The sequence below is a fragment of the Sinohyriopsis cumingii genome, chromosome 6 (genome assembly GCF_028554795.1).
Source record: "Sinohyriopsis cumingii isolate HCF-2022 chromosome 6, ASM2855479v2, whole genome shotgun sequence".
NCBI classification, from domain to species: domain Eukaryota; kingdom Metazoa; phylum Mollusca; class Bivalvia; order Unionida; family Unionidae; genus Sinohyriopsis; species Sinohyriopsis cumingii.
Genome location: NC_142966.1, coordinates 112,788,766 through 112,810,049, shown reverse-complemented (window position 1 = coordinate 112,810,049; position 21,284 = coordinate 112,788,766). Strand labels below are relative to the sequence as shown.

General features: G+C 32.9%; 1 protein-coding gene across 3 annotated transcripts in view; it reads right to left on the bottom strand.

Moving 5' to 3' along the window:
* Positions 1–4,575: 4,575 nt before the first annotated feature.
* Positions 4,576–21,284, bottom strand: part of LOC149797740 (armadillo repeat-containing protein 3-like) — a 107,662-nt gene continuing 90,953 nt past the window's right edge. For all 3 annotated transcript variants that reach the window (XM_089962683.1, XM_089962682.1, XM_089962685.1), the window contains 3 exons: positions 17,547–17,709; positions 14,627–14,722; positions 4,576–6,391 (listed from right to left, as the gene is read on the bottom strand). In XM_089962683.1, the coding sequence (XP_089818809.1) occupies positions 6,281–6,391; positions 14,627–14,722; positions 17,547–17,709 (370 nt within the window). In that variant the 3' untranslated portion in view covers positions 4,576–6,280. The remainder of the gene's footprint in view (positions 6,392–14,626; positions 14,723–17,546; positions 17,710–21,284) is intronic.

Sequence of the window (21,284 nt, the reverse complement as noted above, 5' to 3'; positions counted from 1 at the left end):
GGCATTTATAAACAATTCAGTTACAAGAAGTCAACAGTCTTTTTCTGTCCACCTTTAAATATAAAATTTATATAGTTATTCATCACATGATTCATTATTTCGTTTGTGAAAATCTGATTGTTAAAATTTTATTTCGTCATTTGGCTGCATGTAGTTGTTGAACCAGGATAGAAAATCAAAATGTGCACCACAATTTGTAAACAATACAACTGCATAACAAAGTATTATAAATAGCTAGAAACTACTTCAGTAGTTGAAGGGAGCCACTTATCACTCTGCATGATTGGGGGCCCTGAGTGGCAGAGTGGTCTCTAGCGCTCACCGTTACGGATCACTACCATCTCACCTCTGTCTGCGTGAGTACTTGTCTCAGGCACGGCTAATGTTGGTACGTGAGAAAGCTTGCCAGTAGCTTCTTGTGGGTCAGTGGTTCTTCCCGGAGTTTTCCTCCACCATTAATACTGGCCGCCATGTATAGCCTATCTTGTGCTGAAAAATAGCGTTAAACCCTACAACAACAACAACAACTACAACACTCTGCATGGCGAAATTGGCAATTAGGACCATGCCAATTATGATGAAGTTGACAGCAGCAACAATGATGAAGAAGAAATATAAGGCTACCAAACCCGCTGTGGTCTTAAATCATGCCATTCATTGTGCTATGTGGTCATACGAGAGACAGACAGACAGAGAGGGGTATTTATGGGCCTGACATGCTGCCTGATAAATTCATTGTAATAAATACATACATTAAAAAAATAATTAATTAAACTAAGCAGGAAGTAGATATAGCAGGTGAGAACATTTAAGGACATTTGTCAGGTTATGATTTATAAACATCATCTTTTACTAGATTCAAAAAATCATTTAATAAACAAGGAAATCACCAACAGTGGAATGACAGGATAGCAAAGCTTTTTGTTAAACAGTGTAGTATTTCTTATGATTGATGCTATATACTACAATTACAGCACTGCAGTAATAGCACCAAAATAAATGGAACCAATTGCAAAGATTAATGCAGATCACTGGACTGGAGTGTGAAATATAGGTCACAGTTACTTTGTTTTGATTTTTAAAAAGATACACATCACCATGCATCTTCAAAGTAATGTACATAACTACATGGAATAGTGCTTAAGAAACTGAGCTTAACACAAACATTAATGCAGGTCTTTGGATTGTGAAAAATAGGACATGGTGGCCTTGTTTTGAATTAAAGGTGCAGTACTCTTAATGTCAAATCAACGTACCAAGACACAAGACTCTGCAGGCAACTGCATTTGAGAAACCAAGCTAACTATAAAGATTAGTTTCTATCACTGCGGTGGGAAATAAAGGTTATAATGACATATGCTTTACTCAAAAGACAAACCAAGAGACTTTTGAATGGAGTCTGTCAATTCTGGCATGCCACTGGATGGGAAACATGATTTACTCAACAAGACTGGTATCTTCAGGTTTAAGGTTGATATGTATTTTATCAGCTTTATCAAATCATTTGTAAAAGTCTGCACTTCTGTCAGGATTTTCTGTCAAATAATTGCATTGCTATAATTTTTCCAAGATGTTGTGAAAATTCTTGATTCAGCCAATCTTAGTTCAGCCAGTAAAGTTTGAGACGTCTCCACAGAACACCATATCTCAGAAAAGTTAAGTTATGGACACATTCTGCTTTTGTTTATATTCCCAAATATAGAGTTCATATTGTAAGTTCATACAGTACATACACAACATTCCCTCTAAGCTGTGCATGCACGCAGCCGCTTAGATATCCCCGTGCAACTGAATTGTTCTCCGTACAGCAGATCAAAATTACCAAATATTCAATCCAACATTAATGTTAAAATTATCGTAATGCTTGCACAGTACAGCGCGCACATCTACCATTCACTTAGAGGGAACATTGTACATACATGTTACCTTATGAATATAAGTCTTGGGAGACCTTTAAGGTAATGACACCCAAAATTATTTTTAAAAAGCCTTTTCTTCATGGTCTGTAAAAGCTGGAACACAGTAATATCATGATAACTTCATGTCCTATAAGTTCTTGGACACCTTGAAAACTTTCGTCTTTCCTGTGTTACTGATCAACATAAGGTATCCATTGTAACATTATTAAACACTCCCACCCACCCTAAAATGGCCTTTCAATCTTTATGGGATTTCCTATATTAATGAATAGATGGAATTGTTATAAATTAGGTTCATTTAAACTGTTTGAGAAATCAATAAATATATATATAATTTTCATATTTTTTCATGTTGTTTCAGATTAAAATATTTACTTGGACACGGCCAAGAATTTAGCATTATTTACTTTGACAAGCCAAGCATTTAGCATTATTTATTTTGACACAGCCAAGCATTTACTTTGACACAGCCAAGCATTTAGCATTATTTACTTTGACAAGCCAAGCATTTAGCATTATTTATTTTGACACAGCCAAGCATTTACTTTGACACAGCCAAGCATTTAGCATTATTTACCTTGACACAGCCAAGCTTTTAGCATTTTTACTTTGACACAGCCAAGCATTTAGCATTATTTACTTTGACACAGTCACGCATTATGCATCATTTACTTTGACACAGCCAAGCATTTAGCATTATTTATTTTGACACAGCCAAGCATTTAGCATTATTTACTTTGACACAGCCAAGCATTTAGCATTATTTACTTTGACAAAGCCAAGCTTTTAGCATTATTTACTTTGAAACGGCCAAGCATTTAGAATTATTTACTTTGACACGGCCAAGCATTTAGCATTATTTACTTTGACATGGCCAAGCATTTAGCATTATTTACTTTGACACGGCCAAGCTTTAAGAATTATTTACTTTCACACAGCCAAGCATTTAGCATTATTTACTTTGACAGGGCTAAGCATTTAGCATTATTTACTTTCACACCGCCAAGCATTTAGCATTATTTACTTTGACACAGCCAAGCACTTAGAATTATTTACTTTAACACATCCAAGCATTTAGCATTATTTACTTTGACACAACCAAGCATTTAGCATTATTTACTTTGACACAACCAAGCATTTAGCATTATTTACTTTGACACGGCCAAGCATTTAGCATTATTTACTTAGACACAACCAAGCATTTAGCATTATTTACTTAGACACAACCAAGCATTTAGCATTGTTTACTTAGACACAACCAAGCATTTAGCATTATTTACTTTGACACAACCAAGCATTTAGCATTATCATAATGATGTACCAGTGTTAACATTAACTTTTTTCTTTAATATTTATGCTTTGTATTTATTCCATTTAAAACATTTAAAGTCATCAGTAATTACTATGTTTTCTGCCTTGAAAATTTAAATACTGAACTCACTAAAAATTACTATTAATACAACAATGAAAATAGAGTCCAGGTGTAATTCTGTGCATTCATTAACTAACTTTGAGTACATTACAATGTCATCCACAGGGATGCTGAAAATATTTTAACCTGCACTGAATTAAGTACACTTCCTGGTTTTGAATTGTATGCACCAATGCACCAAACCTAATGCCAATAAAAATAATAAAGAAGTCACAGAACTAATACTTTGAAATTATTTGCAGTGATAATTTATTTTGGTTCAAGTGTCTTTTTTTATGTAGATGTTTATTTTGGTATGGTATTTATGCAGATATAACTAAGTAAGTGTCCAGGGTACCAGTCAAACTACCGGTACTGCACCAGCAATGGCTAAAACTTCAGTATATGATAGTCCAGTGTACACTGGAAGTACCAGTACTATGCCAGCAATGGTTACAAAATCAGGATATGATAGTTCTGTGTACATTCAAATTACTTGTACTATGTCAGTGATAGTTATTTCACAAAAATTATACAGAATGATGAAATTGAATTTAAAAAAATTGAAAGTTGATGGACTGTTGTATGTATTGTTTCTACATGTATTTATGAGTGCTTATGTGAGTGTGCATGAGAGAGAAAGGATCTTTGGATCTTTTTTTTAAAACATAGCTTGAACAATGTTTCAGTAATATTGCTACGAGGTGTGCAGTGTGACAGTTTATAGTGATGTCTAGCACTGGGGCATCATGCCGCAGACATGTAGCATGATGTCCCACCCAGTCACATTATCCTGACACCAGACCGACCAGTCCTAACACTAACCTTGTAATGCTGAGTGCCAAGCGAGGCAGCTGTTAGTACCATTTTTGTAAGTCTTTGGTATGACTCGGCCAGGGATCAAACCCGTGACCTCCCGCATCCGAGGCAGATGCTCTAACCAGTGAAAGAAAGAGAAGGCTGGGTTAAGAGTTATTTGGTTTGGGTTAATGTTGCAAAACAAAGGTGGTAAAACATTTAATATCTTATTCCCTCTTCACCCAAGACAATTTCTAGGTTTAAGACATTTACCTGACTTGGACTACTTTTAAAAATAAAAGATGTGTTGCTACGCGACAAATACATCAGTAATCATTTGGCAATGTTAGAAGGATATAAGTGGTAATAAGCACAACATACTCCAAGTACTTTAAACTATACAAGTCTATTTTGTACTATGTATTATGTACTAAGTCAACCATGAAGTCTTTAATTTACTTTGCTTTAATTTCATATTAGCAAAATAAGAAAATATGCACATTAAACAATTAGCATAAAACAAACTGTAGTAGTGTATAACAGTTTACTGACATGGTAATCGAACAAGAGATGATTACTGCAGTGTGACATGTGGCAATCTTGCCAATTAGGCCTCAAAATTTTGTTGTTTGTAAGCATTGGAACAATGAAAAGGTAATATTAATATACATACAAGTCTTTGGACATAAAAAATAATAATGTTTGCCATCCCAAGATTTATATTCATTATGTAGAAGATTATTTCTGTTCTCTATTTCAACTTTTTTTGTTCCTGAAGAGTTAATCCAAAAATCTATATTGTACTGATTGCATGTTTTGCTCAGACAGTAGATTTTCTTTGTAGAATATGGCATCTTATCTATTTCTGTAAGCATTATGTATGTGTCTATATATAAATTCTGTTAAATTTACCATCTGAATTTGTTATAATTGCAGTTACTGTAGTATTGGTAATTTTTATACCCTCAACTTTTTCATTCACAATAATTTTTCTAAGCTAACTGTTCATACACCCTAAATTATCAACCTTTTCATTTTTCATACATCATCACTGTGAAAATAACAATTATTTCTAATTTTTGGTACAAGGAATTATTACATATTTTATATACAATTTTGACAACTTTAGGTACTTAAGAAAATTAGAATTAATTTTTCTGCATCATATTTCTGTACACCTGAAAAATTAACTTCAAAATACACTGATGTTTGAGAAGTTTGTTTGTACTATGGGGTCCTTGTAAGTGATAGGTACATATGAGGATTTTTTTTACACTTCTCTTGAACTGATCTGGTGTAGAAATTCAGCATTTGCCTTCTAGTATTTAAAGTTGCATGGCAGAGACGTTGACCAACCTGACTAACAAAGATTGCTTATACTAAAGAAATATCATGTTTTCATATTAAAAGTGTTACAAAAGATAATATTGATGCAATTTTATGAAATGAATTTTCAGTTAGCTTTGATATAAAAATAAAAATTTACTCTTAACCATAAAAATGATAATGAAAATTGTTTTTAGTTCATTAAGTGCAGCAGTACGTTTGTATTATTGATAAAAAAATCCAAGTAGTTGAGGTAAACGTGAAGCATAGGCATGCACTGCAAATACTTGACAGAATGTTTCTAATTTGAGTTTTCTATAAAACTTTAATTAAAGTGAAACAATGATTGTGTCAATAAATTTTGCAAAAAAAAATAAAGCCCTAAAAATGGATGTAGTGCATCATACATGCTAAATATTACTCAAGGCAGAAACAAATTATAAAAAAATATATTTTGGTATTTTAGATGAAATATTTTCAACTCTGTACCATAAGAAAGAAAATCAGCAAATGGATTTGGATAACAATCACTTTGTTTTTCTAGCAACTGAGAAACTGAAAGTATTTACTAAAACAAAAGAACTTACATGCATTGGAGTTCATGTTTGGAATACCTTTCAATATTTTCCGGTCCATAACAACTGCAAAAAATATCTAAAATATTTTCAAAGTAATAAAACAACTTGGTTTATAAACTCTTCAGTCCTGGTGACAAACTGTCAACATGAAAAATTAGTTCTATTTTGATGGTGACAGACTTTATTAAACTGAAAAATAAGCATGATGAAGGGTGTCTAGTACAGAAAACAAAATAAGAATTTTCTTCTCAGATCTTCTGATATGTGACAGCTTCAGGAGAATCTGTTCTCATCAGCCGGCCGGGTTCATGAATCAAGTCAACCAAATATGCCCTTGGTGGAAACTTTGGAGCTCCAGGCTGAAATCGTTACAGAAACAAATGAGATTGTGTTTGATTAAGATGGTGTCAGAATTAATTCAAGAAAATACAAGAATAGGCTTGTCTTTTGCATGTAAATTGGTCGCCCCTTTGGGGCTCAGTCTAAAAAAAGCTACTTTTTTCCCTCCACTTTATCAGTTCATTGTGATCATTTTTACCCCTCATTAGAAGCCACCCCAATTATGTGGACATCTTTTTATCACCACCGAATAGGTATATTATGACAGGTGACAGACTATTTATCATGACTTGATTATATTGACTTTTATCACAAGATGCCTACAGGAACATCAAATTTCTGCTGACACTTTGGCCCCAACATCTTTTTTTTTAACCAATGCCTATGGCTGATTTCATGTTTTTCATCGTATTCTTTGAAATATTATTAGAGATATCTGTCTCAGTTTGTATGTCAGATGGTGCTATTCATGTATTGTACACATATTGTTTCTGGATAATTCCCAGGCTGAGATGCTATTGACTGGCCTTAATCACATGGACCAATTTTATTTAATTCCTGCTTGCCACACTAAATGTTCCAGCTATAATATATAACTAAGTTTGGAAGAAAGTATCCCTTCTACCATAATTATGACAAGATTTCCCTGAACAGCACTTATACACCCACCTCATGTTTCACAGTCATTTATGTTGGCACTAGTAGGCATGGTTGACCAATAGATTATTGACCAGTAGGTGTCATTGACCTGGACCTCTAATCCTGAAATAAATTTTGTGTTCAAAGAACATTATTTTCTTATTACACTTATCACGACCATGACATCTGACCTCTAGACTCCAGGATTGGTTGGTTTCTTTCTTACCATAGGTACAAGCTATCCACAAAGGCTGGTCCAAAAACTTACTCTAGTGCCAACGTTATTCTCCAAAACCAAGCTTTCTTTAAGTGACAATGATCTTGACCTTTGACCTTTTTTTCCTCTGAATTCAATAGGTTCTTTACAAACCTTAAGTGCAAGCCTTCCACCAACTTTGGTCAAGGTATGTGGTCATCAACTAAAGTTATTTTCCAGAAAAACATTTTTCAGTCCATTACAGTGACTGGTTCTTTTTATCATTCTCAAAAATATTTCCGTTGGTCAGTAAGAAAAATACAGAAAAATGAAAAATCTCAGTCTATTTTGGGGTATCAAGTTATTGTGAAATATAAATGCTTGTATACATAATTTCCTTAATTTCATTACTTTACTGGGTGTTAAGGGCACATCCACACATGAAAGGTTATAGTGAGTCATGGCCATTAGAATAAAGTATCTTGTCCAGAGACAAACAATGGCAGCTGGCCAGTCAACAGTAGGCACTTTCTGGACAAAAGTCTGGCATGCTAACCACTCAGCCACCATTACACTCCCCAATTTCATGCAGAAGCTGCTCCTATATGCTTGATGTTAAACATGACTAAATATGACGACAAAAATTCTCGGTAACATATTAAATAGATACAAAATATGCCAACACTCATCCTGAAAACAAATAGAAACAGCTTAAAATCCTGTACAACTGACCATTTTATATAATTATTCATAAAGAACATGTAAAATAAGTAAATATTTTACAGAACACAAAGCTCAAGTGGAAAGTTTTGGAAATAACTTTATTATTTGGAACAAATTATCAACACTGCCTTTTGTTTGGTACATTTTTACCATGCTCAATGATTTTTGTATATTGCTGTGATAGCTGACCTTCAATAACATTCTTTATTGGGTATAACATTTTTTTAAAAAGCCAACAGTTGTACCATATTTCTGCACCAATGATTTCACTTGTAAAGTCATTAACAGCCTTCATGACTAACTGATGCTGATGTTGTTTTGCTGCTCTAATTCAATCAAATGGTATTTACAACCTGGAAGTTGTTTCTTGAATTTTACATTTCCTTTTAAAATTTCTGTCAACTTAAAATAGACAAAAACATAAACTTGACGGGCAAAAATCTACTTTCCATGGCAACTTGAAGAGGCTTGAAAAAGAATAGGATAGGTGCATTAGTTGAAAATCACTGACTCTGAATTTTGTTTACCCACAAATTTTCTGTACAAGGAACTCAATCATGCACCACAGCAATTAGAATTCTTGCAGTCACATGTTAGTCACTGACAGTCTCAAGGTAACAACAGTTGACAAACAGCAGACCAGAATGTTTGAACATGGGTGCCTGCAGCATAGGTAAAAGGGGGTCATGTGACCCCCTTGGAAATCATACTGCATATATATCTATATATATATATATATATATATATATATATATATATATATATATATTCTGTCAAGTTTAATCATGCAAATGAAGCTGAAAATATGTCACAAGATTCTGTTCAAAATGCTATTAAATATTAGCTTTAGTTTCAGACTGCTTACTATACTAATTACGCAACTAACTCTCCCGGCCATGACTGAATGACCGCACCCACCCCTGCAAAAAATCCTGCAGGTGCCCATGTGTGTAAAGTCATCTGTAAAAAAAATATGCCAATGCAGAGACCCAGCAGAAGGCACATTCCTAAATATCATCATGTATGAAGTTAACACCCACCTTTTAATCCCACCTGGTTAACAAGAACAGTGATTGATCAACATTCCAAATTTGCATGGCAAAATCAACAATATACAAATTATGACTCAGAAATTGATTCAGTCGGCTAGAAATAAAGGAATAAGATAGCTTAAAACAGTATTATGGCGCTAATTCAGGTGCACAAAGAAAAGTGTCACTGACTGAAAACTACCAATCACAACCAATGAAAACAAATATTAAAAATATTTAATTTTATACAAATAAGGTCAGCATAATGAAAATAGACAATAATTTTGTTTCTTTAAACAAAATTCTTGGAATATAATAATGATAACTCATTTTAAAATATGAATTTCTATAAACAGTATTCTTCATGACAATTGATACCAGGAATGAGTCATTATTTATTTCTCTTTCTGTCTAACATTTTCTCCACCGAAATACATGCCTTAGTTTGGGTAATTTTATTGCCAAAAACTCAAAAAGTCCATGCACAATGAGGAACAGACAGATAATTGATCTGAATTTTCTTATCTCAGATGCTTTTAAAATAAGTAGAGGAAACGAAAACTATACATGTATTTGATCAATGACTGACATGTAAAAGACATCTTCATTCATAGGAGTCATTGTAACATGCTGGCAAATAAAATTTTATCCTCATTCACATGGCGAAAATTCACCACATTTGCCTTCTTTCCAGAAATAATGTCCATTTCCATACATCTACTGGTTCACACAGGACTCATTTAAATAAAAGATATTATATTGTAATTCACTTAATTCAAGCCAAAATTTATTTATTGTTGATTTCTAACACAGATAAGATAATGAATGCAAATGTTTTGCAGAAACAAGCATCTGAGATGCGATTAAACATATTTAAATGTTGCACGCTGCAGATAGTGTGAAATTAAACCATATACTTCTAAGTTGTCTCATATCTTGAACCTGTCCCATATTTCTAACATGTCTGATACTTTTAACTTGTCTCATACTTCTAACATGTCTCATACTTCTAACTTGACTCAATTCCACTTTTTACTCATACTGAAGCCTCCAAAACATCTTTCAAAAGTAAAAAGGAATGAAAAAGGAGACCATTTTAACATCTGCTACCATACAACATTACCAGTGGTTAATTTTTTTAAATGCTAGAATGAAATCAACTCATTAAAAGAAATGTTTTAACAACACATACAGCTGATGCAGCCAGAAATTACCCCTCAGCTTTTGATAGTGAGATGGCTTTAAGTAAAATCACAATCACATGTTTGCAGACCAAATCTGTTATTGTAATAAATATCAATGTTAACAGATGTTAGTGTGTCTTTCTTTTTAACTTTAGAAGAAAAAAAACAATGACATGCTATAGAAAAACATTAGTAAACAATAAAATTCAGTGAAGTTCTGACCCTGCCTATCGTGGTGATGTCATCATCCCTTAATCTCAAAAGGAGGGGAAATAAAGGAGTGGAGGGGAAATTAAGATGAAAAACTTAAACATAACCTTAACTTCAAGGAGAGTATTCCCACTGATGATGTTCAAGCTGACCATGTTTGATCCCTTAATCTGGAATAACTTTAAAGGTATGGAGCATTGGTAAAAGTGATGAAAATGTAAAATATTCAGCTGTGACCTTGAACTTTAAGATAGGACTCATGGTGTGTTATGGAGCAGTAGGGAAATGTGTGATGTAAATGTGACCTTGACCTTGAAGGTAGGACTTACAATTCACAATATGGTACATGACATACCTTCTAGGTATGATGTACAAGTATACCATGTTTCATCCCTTAAATGCAAACACCAATAAAGTCATAGAGCAAGATGGGGGAAGGTCATAGAAAACAGACAATACTGAGAATGACCTTCACCTGAAAGATGAAACCAACAAAGTGGTATGAAACACAACCTGTAATGATGATGCATAAGTATACCAAAAGTTCCATTTCTTGACCTCAAATGGCTTTATTAATGTTACAATGCAGAAAAAATGTGTGATGGACAGACAGAAACAGGATACTATGTTGAAAAAGCATGGGATAAAATCACCAACACAACGACAACACAAAAATTCATATCACCGGCCAGATTTTGTCCTGAAACATATTTACAAATAAATTATGGGAAATAAATGTTAATCATTTAAAGCTGCAAGACAAAAATTCAACTTGAATTATTTCTTAATAGATCAAGCATTGAGTGAGTATTACAAGACTCAGATGAACTTTATATATTTCTTTTACGCTTACCAGGAGGCCAGCCTAATTTGATTGTCAAAAGAACATGGTGAGCTTATTCTCAAATATATCCTTAGTAAACATTTGTCAAAATTTCATAAAAATGGGCTTGGGTTTATCATTAAGTATAGGCTTATCATCAAGCGTGGGCCTATCACTGGATAAATATGGCAATAGGCATTTATCTCAAAAGAGATTAGTTTACAATATTTCATCTAAAAAAAGTGAGACTGCATCATTGACTTGAGTTCAAATGAATGGAATAAGTCCCCTTGTTGAGTTTTATTTCTTGATGGGGAGTTTTCAAATCTTTAAAATATTTCACAATGCTGCACACATGAATGCTTCCACACTTGTGCTCTGATGTCCCTTATAATCAACTAGTTTCATTTTAGAGATAAATTACAAAGGTATCTGGCTGTCCTTTACATGAAAAAGCTACTTTCCAAATAAATTAAAAAATATGACTGGAAACTAAAAATGTTTTTTAAATAATGATTTATCCATTGCAAACCGCACCATGTAATTAGATTAGCACAGCGGATTGAATGAAATGATAATATATTTATATATGAGGCATTTATGTATGAGGCATCTAGTTCCAGTACTTTTAAATTGCTTTCATTTTATTTTCAACCTATCATTAAACATTTTCTTAGAAAAATAAAATCACCACTGGTATTTTGGTATCAAACTAGGCTTCAAATGGTATTGTAGCCATTTTGTCTTACTGTCTGAAAACACAATACGGCTATTGTTGAATATCTCATTTCTACTGGGGATTCCTAAATCAAGTAAACTGCATTACATAAAACCATAAAATAATGTACTACAGTGTATATCAATGTGTCATGCAGGTGCAATTACACATCTTAAATTGAATATTACCTGTTGTTCTAAAATTAAATACTTATATAGTTAAAACAGTCTATTCAATCCTGATTATCGAATGCTTTGTTCCTTAACTGTCATCAAGAAACTTCCAGATGAAATATTTTTATTTCTGTGGACTTTTTCAACGTTGGCCAGGTACAAATCCAGGTGAAGGAAAGAGCATGTTGGGTCAAATTATCACAATATACGATAGTGCAAATTTTATTTCCAACATGTGTAGCTTACATTGTGACAACACAGCATGTGACATTCAATCCATTTTGTACTGAATCTCATCTTTAAGCTGACCTCATCCAAAAATGAACACATATTTTAACACTGGGTTTTGCAGTATTTTTGTTTTTCTGGGGCATATAAATAATGACATTCCAAAAAAATATGGAGGTAGGAGGATAAAAAAAAAATGTATATAATCATCATTTAAAGGTATATGTACTCAAATGCTAAAAACTGACACCCATTTCTGACATAGTACTGACTGCATACACGACCTGTATGACTTTTACTATAGGCTGGATCATGTGACCAGTCATGTAAATACCTGCAGTGAGTATGAATGTTCAGTATGCCATTTTTTCTTTTTCATACTTGAAACAGGTATTTGCCAAAAGAGGAAGAATTTTTAATAATGCTCTCATATGGCAAAGACACTGTAGCATGAGACATGAAATACAGAGTTGTACTGTATTTTAATAGCTGCTATGGATAGTATACTTTAGACTAATTCAGGCTGATTTTTTAGCACAAGGGAGCAGTCATTTTAGTTAGTGGTGTGCTTAAATCATGTACAATTTCCAAAAGTACAATATCCAAAGAAATATCATCCACATTACATTAATGTAGCATAGAGGTATCCAACATTCTCTCCACTGTTCATGTTTTAAATGCAAACGACTTCACCTTACATACGTCACTCTCTCAAAAGTACATAATAACTGGTGAACACCCCCATAATGACTATCCATGACTCTATTGCACTATGATCACATAACGACTACCCATGACTCCACTGCACCATGATCACATAATGACTATACAAGACTCTACTGCACCATGATGACATAATGACTATCCATGAGTCTATTATACCAGTTGACACTAGTGCACCATGACCACATAATAACCATCCATGACTCTATTACACTATGACAACATAATGACCATCCATGACTCAATTGCATGACTCTCTCGCAGCATGACCACAATAATGACTATCATAACTCAAACATATATGATTCTATGCCACTTTTATTCAAATTTAGACAGCTGATTTAATTTGTCATTGAAAATGGGAAATCTTCAATTTTTATAACAGCTGCAATTTTCTGTATTTATTATTCACTATATTAATTATTTTTATGTCACAGTGACCTTGACCTTTAGATTCCATGTTCAATATGCCATTTCCATACCCTAAGAGCAATTCCTCCACAAACTTTGGTCAATGAACATGGATTAGAACTAAAGTTGTTATGTAAAACATGTTTTGGTCACTGTGACCTTGATTTTTTTACCCTCTGTGCCCAAAATCAATAAACTTCTTTCTCACATAATGTGCATGTTACCCACCAACTTGGACAAGGGGGAATAGTAAAAGAATTGTAATTTGTGTGAAGACAAAATTTTTCTTCTTTCATTCACAGCAGGAGAAAGTTTTAAAACAAGTATGGCAGGGATTAATCATTACATTCTAATTTCTTTTTTTTAAACCTACCATACTGCTAAAAAGTGTAGAACATTTTAAAAAACTGATATAATGACATGCAAATCTCTTCATGTTATTTACAAATGCAAACAAACATGCATACAAAATTTGATTTGTCTGCCTCAAGTTTGGCTTATTAGAGCAAACAAGCTTTTTGCCAAAAAGTTCCAAGCCAAAAAGAGAAAAAAATCCCAACAAAAAACTGTAACAAAAAAGTTTTTTTTTTATACCATGATCTGAAATTTCATTTGTCTACGTCATGTAGTTTTTGTTTAATTATCTTGACAAGGCAACCTAAATCTCTGTTAAAACATCTATAAAAAAAAGTTGAGAATTCAAATATAATCACCTGAAAATTCCGTTCATCGGCACATGAATATGAATATGTCATAAACTTTCATTTGTCTTTCTCCTATATGCCATAACCTTTCATTTGTCTACTTCCTATATATATGCCATAACCTTTCATTTGTCTACATCCTATATACCATAAACTTTCATTTGTCTACTTCCTATAGCTTCTGCTGAACGTTGTTAACAAATTTGTTGTCAAATATGTCCAAGGACATTTAAAATACAAGAATGAGAAAGCAACTTTAAAAAAATCATCATACTGACCTCAAATTCTACAAATGTTTTTACCATAATAAAATGTTGTAAATTGTATAGGTCCAAGTTAAAAACCTTTGTGCTACCATGCTAAAATGGATTAGAGATGGATGTTCAGATATAAGGATGTGCACAACATACAGACAACAGGCAAAACAAATCCCCCTGTTCTGCTATTACAGTGGGCACATACAAAATCCTAAGACTATGTATCAATACATACCGTATGGTCCTCATCTGGCAACATGACTTCATTCCAGGCTCTGTTATACTCCCCTCTTGTGAGTGTACAACTCACAGCTATCTTGTCAGCTAGGGTCTGAAAAGAAAATATTTAAACAGTGAAAAATTTTAGCCAATGACTTCAAATTAGACAGTTATTTAAGCTAACGTATGTATATCTGTATTTTTTGTACCTCCAGGTACATGATTTTTTTTACTTTTCATAATTTGTATTCATGATTGTAAACTATAAAGAATATCTTTTGTTATAAATCTGTGTATGTGACCTGGCTTTGGTAAGAATGCAAATTACATAGGATCTATAAATAATAGTTTACATAAGTATGGACAGTTATTAATAATAATCTTAATAATAAGATTTGAAATGGTGCTAATAGTATAACTTCTCAGTGACTGATGGGATTTTGACGTTTAAAGAATAATTCTGTAACTTCCCATTGGTTACACTAGGTCATATGAATCAGCCCAATTCGACACAAAATCAGTAGTGTATGCTGTCATGTTGGGTCAATTGCGAGATACAGTGGCAATATATAGTGTATAAAAGGAGAACATTAAGCATTCAGATACATTCTGCTTTCTGAGTCATTCCCACTTTTTCTGGTCCTCTTGGAAGTTTAAAAACGTGTTTTATGTTGTACTTAGATACTATTCGAGAGGAAATACATTTGTTTGGACTGTTCAGTGAAAAAAGAAAGTGCTCATTATTTGGACTATAATATTATTCTGAAACTGTTATAAATTATTCAAAGGAATTATGGACAACACCATCCTGACAATGTCATGGTTCTAACTTCTTGGAGGACCAGTACATTTCTGGTTTTGAAATTTAGAAGGAAGTTTTCATTCACTTAGGATTTTTCTAGACCTTTATAATGACTAGTTTGGATTAACTCCATAATACCATATGGTGCTCTCATATTTTTCATTTATCACTTTAATAATTAAATTGTTTTTAGGTTATATAAAATTTGTTGGTTTTGCTTCATTTCTCTTACTCAAGTTTGTGACCACTGGGCTGTAACATAATATCAAGCAAGATTCTTCTGAGCTGAACAATTATTTAAAACACTTTTAAGAGAAGATTTGCTACTACAGTAGACCAAATAATAATTAAACTATTTAATCACAAAAACTTATTTCAGATTCAAGACACAAAAATCAGAAACCAAACAGTCTTTCTATCAATGAATATTCAAATAAGGACTAAAAATATGAAGCTATGTCTTAACTTTTCATTACACTTCATTGTGGGTAAAATCCTTAAAAACTGAAGCTTTCATGGACTTATTTCATAATGTTTATCTCCCATGATACGATCAGGAAGTTAACCTAATAGATTTATGGGGTGGATTTGTTATAAGGCAAAGGTATCCTTTGCAAATATTACTCAAATGTTTGAAAAAAACGTGAGCTTGTCATCAAACATGGGCATACCATAGGATAAATATGGAAAGTACTTCATTTGTTTGGTAACAGGTTCAGGATAGAGAAACTGTGGGTGGACTTATCATCAAACATGGACTTATGACAGAATAAATATGGTAAGTACAGAATTTGGTACCAGGTTTTAGACGGAAACATTGACTAATGAAGATGACCAAGGAACAGGTCAGCATTTATGCAGCAATTTTGCCAGTAGGTGACTGTCATGTTGTTGCCAATATAAACTGTGTTGCTTTTGGTTCCAGGTTTCACACAGTCTTAAGATTTTAACAAAATATGACTTTAAACACTGTTGGTTACAGCTGTACTATTTTTAATGGTTTGTTTAATAAAAGCAATCTTAGCATGGTGACTACTATTTTAAAAGAGATTGATATTTAATCCACAATCATCAAAAGAGATCTTATTTAAAGATGATAATTACACAGACTGTATGAATTAAAGTCATGGAAAAACAACAACTTTCATCAATGTATTTTCTGGATGACAGAGTATGGTCATTTTAGTAATTTAACAGTGACCATATTGACCTAAGACTGAATTTATAAAAATAAAAAGCCCACAATAAATTGGTACATCAGCATCTAAAAACAAGTACACAAATGTTAAAATAACATACAAATCAAAGACTATTTTAAAACCACTTTTTCATGAAATATCAGTGATATCATATCTACATTCAATACTTGTACATATCTCATATCTACAATAAAAATATCAGTGATATCATATCTACATTCAATACTTGTACATATCTCATATCTACAATAAAAATATCAGTGATATCATATCTACATTCAATACTTATATCCATGATATCATATATATATATATATATATATATATATATATATATATATATATATATATATATATATATATATATATATATATATATATATATATATATATATATATATATATATATAATGGTATCATATCTACATTCAATACTTGTACATATCTCATATCTATATTAAATATATCAGTGATATCATATCTACATTCAATACTTATATCAATGACATCACATACACATTAAATATATAAATGATATCATATCTGCAATCAAAACTTGTATCCATATTATCATATCATATCTACATTTAATATATCAATGATATCATATCTATATTCAATACTTGTATCCATCATAGCATATCTATTACATAAATCAGTGATATCATATCTATATTCAATACTTGTATCCATCATAGCATATCTATTACACAAATCAATGATATCATATCTATATTCAATACTTGTATCCATCATATCAAATCAATATTACATAAATCAATGATATCATATCTACATTCAATACTTACATCACTGATATCATATCTACTTTCAATACTTGTATCAGTGCTGTTACATTAGAGTAATTAATAACATTTACAAGAAAGATGATCATTAGCTTTTTACATGCAGCAGCTTACAAATGGAGTCTGTACCTTAAAAAGAAGGGCTCGATGAACATGGATTCCAGCTTTCAGCCTTCCGATAGGAATTATATTGGACTTCAACTCGAATTTCACCTGGCTCAGTGGAAGCTCCCAGCTGAAGTTTGTTACCTGGCCTCTCTCAACTGGCCCACCAAGCTTGTCAGCAACATATCTATAAAAGTAACAAACTCTATTAAGATTCTTGATATCAAAAATGGTTTTGAATGTCATGAAACCTCTCCAAAGGCACACCTATTGTAAAAAAAAAAACAACCAATACCCTAAGTAATATTCATAAGAAAAGTTGAAATTGTGATAATTTGAGATATAAAAAAAAGATAGGACTTTCATTAATTTAAACCAAAACACAGTCATTTATGGATATAGTTGAAAGTCAATTTTAAGAAATGATTGCCTTAGTTATATAAGACTATGCTCAACACAAGCTCAAAAGACCCAAATTCAATATGATGTTTGTCGTACTGTGGGCCCTTGTTATAGAACTTTTCATGGAACTCATACATGTGTACTGTGCTATAGGTGAAAGCCATCTTATAATTGGTACATTACATGGAAAGATACAAATCAATCAGTACTATGGGATCCCTGAATATACTTGTGACATATCAGAGACAATGGTATAGTGAGTTGTGTTCTGTGAGGAACTAATGTATGCACAAGACAGGTGGGTTCAACCATTCCCACTCATCTTTAAAAGAAAAACTACAATTTTGACTAAGATGCCCATTCAAATCCTACCCTCCTATTTACCCGTCTGTCCACTAAACCATTGATTCCAGAAAGAGTGTCCTTCAAAGAGTGAACACATTTATCTGGACTGTACCTAATTGCCTGTCTAGTTTCCATCAAGGACAAGAAGTGTCCTTTTAGGAAATGAATGGACAAGGGGTTGATTAGTATATATGAAGATAAGCTTGGTGTAATTAGAGATTTCAAATGAAAATCATGGACTGATGATATTAAATAAGCATGTTCAGTGTAAATGCAACATGGAAGTATTGTTAAAAAAATTAAAAAATGCAAACATGATCTAATTAAAGTTGAGTCTTTATTTATCTAAATAGGTTTAAACAGTAATTTCAATAAAACATGTATATCTTTTCATAGATGCAGTGACTAGATTGCAAACTCTCTCAGTTGAATAATGGCTCCCGTTGTATGAATTTCATAAACAAATTATTAAAACTTTGTATCATATCTAGTGGAAGATCAGGTAATGAATATGGTACAACTCTCACATTTTGAATGGTATGTCATTATGTAAGTATGGTACAACTTAACATTTTAAATTGCATGTCATTATATGAGTATGGTACAATTTTTACATTTGTAATGGCATCTCATGGGTAGGGTACAATTATCAGATTTTTAACTGCATGTCATTATATGAGTATGGTACAACTTTCACATTTTTTATGGCATCTCATGGGTAGGGTACAACTTTTACATTTTTAATTGCATGTCATTATATGAGTATGGTACAACTTTCACATTTTTTATGGCATCTCATGGGTAGGGTACAACTTTCACATTTTAATGGCATGTCATTATAAGAGGATCTAAAAAAGATTTTTCTTAATTATATTCTTTTGCTGATGGATAAACGAGTAAATATTTCTCTATGCTTGGAAATTCTTTGTAAATCTTACATTTTTTCCCTCTCCTTTTTAACTGAAAAAATCTTAGAAAATTTCATCTTGGAATTTACAATTATGATGGAATTATAATTTTGTGATTAAAATAAGTGCAGTCTTTATTTTACTATAATATACCATATGTACTTGCTTATATGTTGAGTCAAATTCAGACAACAAAGACCTATTTTTACCATCTCATAATGCACCAGAAGATCAGGGTCTATGTTCTTTGTTCTACTGATTACTCCTAACAAACTGCACACGCTCAACTCTGCTGGCACATTATTTGACATCAGATCAGCACATGTTGTTGTTGTTGTAGGGTTTAACGCCATTTTTCAGCACACGATAGGCTATACATGGCGGCCAGTATTAATGGTGGAGGAAGAACTCGGGAAAACCCCAGAAAGAACCACTGACCCACAAGAAGCTACTGGCAAGCTTTCTAACATATCCACATTAGCCAAATCCGAGACTCGAACCCACGCAAACAGAGGTGAGATGGCAGTGATCCGTATGAACAGCAATTTAGACCACTTGGGGCCCCGATCAGCATATGTACACAGCTCACTCAAACACTGTTGTATCATCATAAATGTCTGGCATCAAAAGTTGTGTGATATAATGGTGTCATTTGACTGTACAGAGACTCTAGGCATGCTGTGTGATATAGTGGTGTCATCTGACTGTCACAGTAGAGAGTCTCTATGCATGCTGTGTGATACAGTGGTGCCATTTAACTTCACAGTACAGAGAATCTTGGCATGCTGTGTTATTTATTGGTGTCATTAGACTTCACAGTACTGAAACTTTTGTAGTGCTATGTGATATAGTGGTGCCATTTGACTTCAAAGTACAAGGAGTCATGGCATGCTGTGCAAAAAAGTGGTGCCATTTGACTTCACTGTACAGAGACTCTTTTGGCATACTGTGTGAAATAGTGAGTGGTGCTATTTGACAGAGACTCCTGACTTGCTGTGTGAATAGTGGTGCCATTTGACTTTACAAGACAGAGATTCATGGCATACTGTGTGAATAGTGGTGCCATTTTACTTCGCAGTACAGAGAGTCTTGGCATGCTGGGATATAATGGTGTCATTTGACTTAAAAGTACAGAGACTCTTGGCATGCTGTACAAAATAGTGGTGCCATTTGACTTCACAGTACAGAGACTTTTGGCATGCTATGTAATATAGTGGCGCTATTTTACTTCACAGTACAGAGAGTCTTGGCAAACTGTATGATAACAAGATGTTATTGTCACAGTAAAGATTCTCTTGGCATGCTGTGTGATATAATGGTACCATTTGACTTCACAGTGTAGAGACTCTTGACATGCTGTATGATATAGTGGTACCATTTGACTTCATAGTACAGAGACTCTTGACATGCTATGTGATATAATGGTTCCATTTGACTTCACAGTACAGAAACTCTTGGCAAAAGTATCTGAACTTAATGATTGCTACTACTACTGGTAGATCAAAGAAATGTTTCAGTTACAACATTAAACTATCATATGAAAATTACATGAAAAAACAAGAAAAAATTATGTATATTTTTTTCTGCCTGTCCATGTCTCTCCTACAAGATATGACTGTCAATCAGCATTGTTTTTGGTGAAACTTATCTGAGCATGAGTTTATTTTGACAAGATGCAACACACATGACCAAACATTGCTGACAAACTGTGTAAACAAGGACTTTATCAGTATACAAACATAAATTATTTTCTATAACTTCATTTAAAAAAAATATAATTTGCCACCAAACCTTCATTTGCATATATTCTAATAAAATCATAGAAAATAATTTATTGTTGTGCACTGAAAAGTTAAGTGTCACTGAAAATTTCAGATGTTTCAACAACAAAAACCTAGAGCACAAAAATTGTCTGTGGCAAACACTATAATAATTTAGACTTTGCCAAACTTCATTTCTGGAATTAAACTATGGTCACCTGCATCAAAAGAGTTGTCTTAGACAGACTTGTTCCCTATGGCATTTTGTTAAGTTCACTCACTGTGCTTTCCAGCATCATACAGTATATATAAATATCCTTGGGTTGAAATGCTGACAGTTGAATTTG